The sequence below is a fragment of the Nanorana parkeri genome, unplaced genomic scaffold, assembly GCF_000935625.1.
Source record: "Nanorana parkeri isolate BGI_ZX_2015 unplaced genomic scaffold, ASM93562v1 scaffold1453, whole genome shotgun sequence".
NCBI classification, from domain to species: Eukaryota; Metazoa; Chordata; class Amphibia; order Anura; family Dicroglossidae; genus Nanorana; species Nanorana parkeri.
This window is the reverse complement of record NW_017307721.1, coordinates 247,718-253,183: the sequence shown is the minus strand read 5'-3', so window position 1 is coordinate 253,183 and position 5,466 is coordinate 247,718. Positions and strand designations below refer to the sequence as shown.

General features: G+C 45.3%; 1 protein-coding gene across 1 annotated transcript in view; it reads left to right on the top strand.

Moving 5' to 3' along the window:
• The window catches only part of KIF13B (kinesin family member 13B), a 211,107-nt gene that overhangs the window by 115,472 nt on the left and 90,169 nt on the right, over window positions 1-5,466 (top strand). Inside the window, 1 exon segment of the mRNA XM_018570085.1 lies at window positions 208-336. Within this exon segment, the coding sequence (XP_018425587.1) occupies window positions 208-336 (129 nt within the window).

Below are 5,466 nucleotides of genomic sequence, written 5' to 3'. Positions count from 1 at the left end.
ATTGAAGTTGTGTTTCTCACCTGGCAATTGCTCCTCTGCACAAATAAAAATGGCGGCTCAGATTGAAAAATCTCTTGCCAGCTCCAATAGTGTGTATTCATCTGATTGCTCCGGGTCCTGCTCCGATCACAATGTTCAGGTTGTAAGATTGCAGGTCAGATAGTTGCATTTTCTTTTATTAATTTGTCTCTTTTTGCGTCTCTCCAGATCGCAGGCCGTCTACACGTGGAGGTTGTCCGAATCAGCGGAGACATTGACGACAGGATCGGCGGCGGCGAGGATGGAGCAGACACTTCCACTGACAGTAAACCTCAAGATCACAAATTGGTCTGTATGGTAAGTACTTATGTATCAACAGAACTCCACCCCCGGTCCGGGGTCTCTGGTAAAATAAATATGAATTGCTAAAGCCATGTACATGAGTACAATGGACCATATTTATAGATGCATTGAGCTAGTTCAAACACTCGACTCGTCTGGCTTCCCCCCACCTGGCAGTGCAGCAGTCACGGCGTAGCTTCATTCACTGTCCCCTAGCACCATGCCTGAGTTAAAGCTCCGCAGCCCCGTGCTCTGTAATCCTACTCAACAGCTATTGAAGGAGGAGCTGGCTCGGGCCCCAAACCTGGTGGGCAGGAGTCCCCAAACCAATTCATGAACGCTCCGCTGGGGGCCCGCCCACCGACAGCCCCGGTCTGGATGAAAGTATGAGAAAATGCTTGTCCACTTAGTGGAAGAAAATGTATTACTGGGGAGTTTTCCTCTGGTTACTTTGAGTATTATTAAAGGAGAACTATGCGGTCAGTGTTTTTCCCCATAGTTCTCCTTAGGGTAACGTTCTCTAGAACTCAGACATCTGGCACCATGGCTGCGCCCATCGTCACCCCAAATAGGTCAGATGGTCCAGGTTATAGGATCGACATAGCTTTATCCCTGAGCGAAAACTGCCACATTTACTCTCCTCTATGACTCAAGGAGGAACTATGAGGTCAGGGCTTTTCCCCATAGTTCTCCTTAGGGTAACGGGAGGTCACAAACTAGCGTCCTCCCGCTACCCGACCAAGACTTCGATGTTAATACCATGAGATTATGGTTACTACATGTCGACAAATGTACTCCTTTTTCCTTATCCCATTCTCAGTCCCTAACTGGTAAGGTTAAAGGAGAACTATGAACTAGCCGACCTGTGACAATGAGACTGTCACAGGTCGGCTCAGTAGATCGGGAGGTGAGCGAACATATACCGGCGTTCGCTCACCTCTCCATCCTGTCACAGCTCTCTGCCGTGACAGGGGAGGGGCTGGATTCCCCCCTCCCCGCTCCGATCCTCCAGCGCTGACTGGCAGGACGGACGGGGGAGGGGGCGGGTACAGCTGGCTCTGCCCGTCAGTCATAATTGTTGGGATCCGCTCCGGCTGCGGCGTCTCAGTATACCGCGAGCTGTAGCTCCCTATATACTGAGCTTAGGGTGACGGGAGGACGCTAGTTTGTGTCCTCCCGTTACCCTAAGGAGAACTATGGGGGAAAAGCCTAAACCCAATAGTTCTCCTTTAACCGTTCCAATGTTTGATCTCTACTGTGTTGATCTGACCCTGAGAACGGGTTAATTGTATCACTTTGTTTTTTTTTATAAAATCTCAATATAAATTATTTGAAACAAACAAAAACAAAAAAAACAGAAGTACTTAAAGGAGAACTATGAGGTGGGGGGGGGGGGGGTACACAGCTGGCTCTACCTCTAGATAGGCAGAGCCAGCTGTCAATCACACAGCTGGGTGAATCTCGACAGTCAGGATCCGTCCCGGCTGCAGCGTCTCAGTATATAGAGAGCTGTAGCCCGCGGTATACTGAGCTTTGGGTGACGGGAGGATCCTCCCGTTACCCTTAGGAGAACTATGGGGAAAAGCACTGACCCCATAGTTCTCCTTTAATACTACAGGGGAGTCTTAGACACGGACATGTAGTTGTAAATGGACTATAAGGGGTTGATTTATAAAAGTCCTGCCAATATCTGTGAACGTTCATTGTGTGAAAATATATGCACAGCGAAACTAAATTTGTTTTTTCTTTACAAATGGAATTCATTTAGACTGTTCTTTAATATTGCATTATGGCCACTAGATGGCATTACAGAAGCATAAGACATAAGTATTTAAAAAGTATGAAAGAAATAAACCAAACCAGCCAGTCTAAAGAATAATTTTCTGTCACTGGCTTGAGTTAAACACCTAGGTATGGAAAACACTGCAGAGGTCTGAGGGCCGCACAGTAAGGGCCAGTAGGGCAGCGTGCAGATTGGCCACCTGAGCTCTAGAGTTTACTTAGAATGGTTCAAAAACCATAAAACATCAGGTGAGCGGCAGTTCTGTGGACAGGAATGCCTTGTTGGTGAGAGAGGGCAGAGGAGAATGGCCAGGCTTGTTGGAACTTATGGAAAGGCTCCGGTAATTCGCATAACGGTCTTTTCAATTGTGGTGAGCAGACCATCTCAGAATGTACTAGACGTGGAACCTTGAGGTGGGAGGACTACGACAGCAGAAGATCCTTTGAGAATATGCAACTCATGGAACCTTGATGATGATGGGCTACAACAGCAGAAGACCATCTCAGAATATACAACACATGGAACAATGAGGTGTATGGACTACTACAGCAAAAGACCATCTCAGAATGTGCAACACTTGGAACCTTGAGGATGATTGACTACAACAGCAGAAGACCATTTCAAAATGTACAAGATGTGGAACCTTGAGGTGGATGGACTACAACAGCATAAGTTCATCTCAGAATATCCAACACATAGGACATTGAGGCGGGTGGACTACAACAGCAGAAGACCATCTCTGAATATACAACACTTGGAACATTGAGGAGGGTGGACTACGACAGCAGAAGACCATCTCAGAATGTGCAACACATGGAACCTTGAGGATGATGGGCTGCAACAGTAGAAGATCATCTCAGAATGTACAAGACGTGGAACCTTGAGGATGATGAGCTACGACAGCAGAAGACCATCTCTGAATATCCAACACATAGGACATTGAGGCGAGTGGACTACAATAGCAGAAGATCGTCTTGGAATGCACAACATGGAGTACCTTGATGATGATGCGCTGCAGGAGACCACGAAAGCTGAAGCTGCGGTGGGCACAGGATCACCAAAACTGAACAGAAGAAGACTGGAAAAATGTATCCCGGTCTAATGAATCTTGATTTCTGCATTGGCACTCAGATGGCAGGCCAGTCCCCAGGTTTCAGCCCAATAAAACACCGTTGGGATATGGTAGAACATGTGATCTGCAGCATGGATGCACGGTTGACAAATCTGCAGAAACTGTGTGATGCCATCACGCCAACGGGGAGAAGAATCTCAATGGAATTCGTTCATGGAATTTGACAACTGAGAGCACAGAGAGGCCCTGCCCAGTATTGGTATAGAGCACCGTCCTGACATGAGGAACAATCCTCTTATCTTTGGGATATGTGATGGGATGATACAGTCCATGAACCCATCGCACTCAAAACCGCTGTTCCTTATAAAAGACGGGTGTTGCGGCAGTCGACGGATGGCAACCGTCTATAATCTTAACATGAGTGAGTCACTCATTTTGCCTGATGAAGGGGATCCTGTGAGACCCCAAAACTTTGCTTTTTGATGCATTGTGCTATGTTTCATGCGTCAATAAACAGACGCCATTGATTCATTACTTGGAGTGCCGGTGTATATGTTATGTGATGGAATGAGACGCGTAATTACCTTCTGTTCTATGAGGGCTTTACTGTGCTATGCTCTCATTCAGTTGGAGCGCTTTTTGTTTCCTTTGGTCCCTTCTCACCATACTCTATACACCGAGTGGCCGGATTATTATATACACCGAGTGGCCGGATTATTATATACACCGAGTGGCCGGATTATTATATACACCGAGTGGCCGGATTATTATATACACCGAGTGGCCGGATTATTATATACACCGAGTGGCCGGATTATTATATACACCGAGTGGCCGGATTATTATATACTGGCCACTCGGTGTATATAATAATCCGGCCACTCGGTGTATATAATAATCTGGCCACTCAGTGTATATAATAATCTGGCCACTCGGTGTATATAATAATCTGGCCACTCGGTGTATATAATAATCTGGCCACTCAGTGTATATGTATCCATTAGTGTTTCTAATAAGTGTATTTCAGCTCTGTATTCGGCTTGCTCTGGAGTTCTTCTTTCCAAGACAGAAGAATGTAAGAAGTCTGACTATGGATACTCCATTACTCCATGACTTATCGTGCGAGGTGACGGGGACCGCTGCTTTCACTCATTAATCTCCTGAGACTCTTAACACCGTGTGACCGGATGATCAAGCAGCCCAGTCCATGTGTCACCGCGGACGGAAGACAATGCTGAGAACATCTTGCGAGTTCCCGTAAGAAAGGTCCAGTCAGGACCCGACCTGCAACCCATAGCCACGCATTACTTTTTAATCAGATGCTTATTCTACGTGTTAGTTGACCCTTTGCGGTCAAATATCATTACCATTTGTTTAAAATCACTCTGATCCTATTTGTCAGGGTAACTTTGAATTATCCTTCTCTTACTGTGACCAAGGTTAAGTAATTAGAGGATTAAGAATATTTTTTTTATGCGAACATTCATATTCCGGCCCGTAAATCAGTGTTTTAGCTTATGCTTGGTTTTTTTTTTTTAAATATGCATGGGCTTTGCATAAAAGTTCTAGAGAGATTGCACTGCATTCTGTGTTTAATTAGTTTACCCCGGGGCGGCAGAGTGTTCCTGCTAAGAGTAGGAGCCATCAACAGAGCAGACAATGACTGAACTGGCATTCATGGAAAAGAAACGTATGAAATCCCTGAGGATAAGATATGTCATAGAGACGTACAATGGCCAGTTCTTTACTGTCGCCTTGCCCATGCAAGAACAGGTATCACCGGAGCGCTGGATTCCACTTCTCAGTAGATCATAGCTGGAGAAAGTCAATCAGATACACGCCATAGGTTGGACTTGATGGACTTATGTCTTTATTCAACCTCAAATACTATGCAACTATGTAGGATTCATGTAGGGGGGAAAAAGGCTCCAGCGAGGATGTCAACGGACAGGATGCCCCTTATCTATGGAGCCCAGTTTTTTGTTTTTTCACAATACAGGTGATGAAAATCACAGTTGCAAGACCCATACAATATAATGTGGCAGAGGACAAAATAACAAAAGAATACATGGCCAAAGGCCAAATATTTGCATAGATGTATCATAAGCCAATCCTGAAAAGCCAGTGGGCACTTAAAATGCTCGGGTCCAAACAAATTAGTACAATTAAGTCAAAAAAATAAGGCACCTATCATAAAAGTAAAGTAGCGATTATTATGCACGTGGTGTACAAATCTTGCTAGTACATGGGTCAGAAAGCGACATAAAGCTTTGGGTTGAAAAAAAAAAGG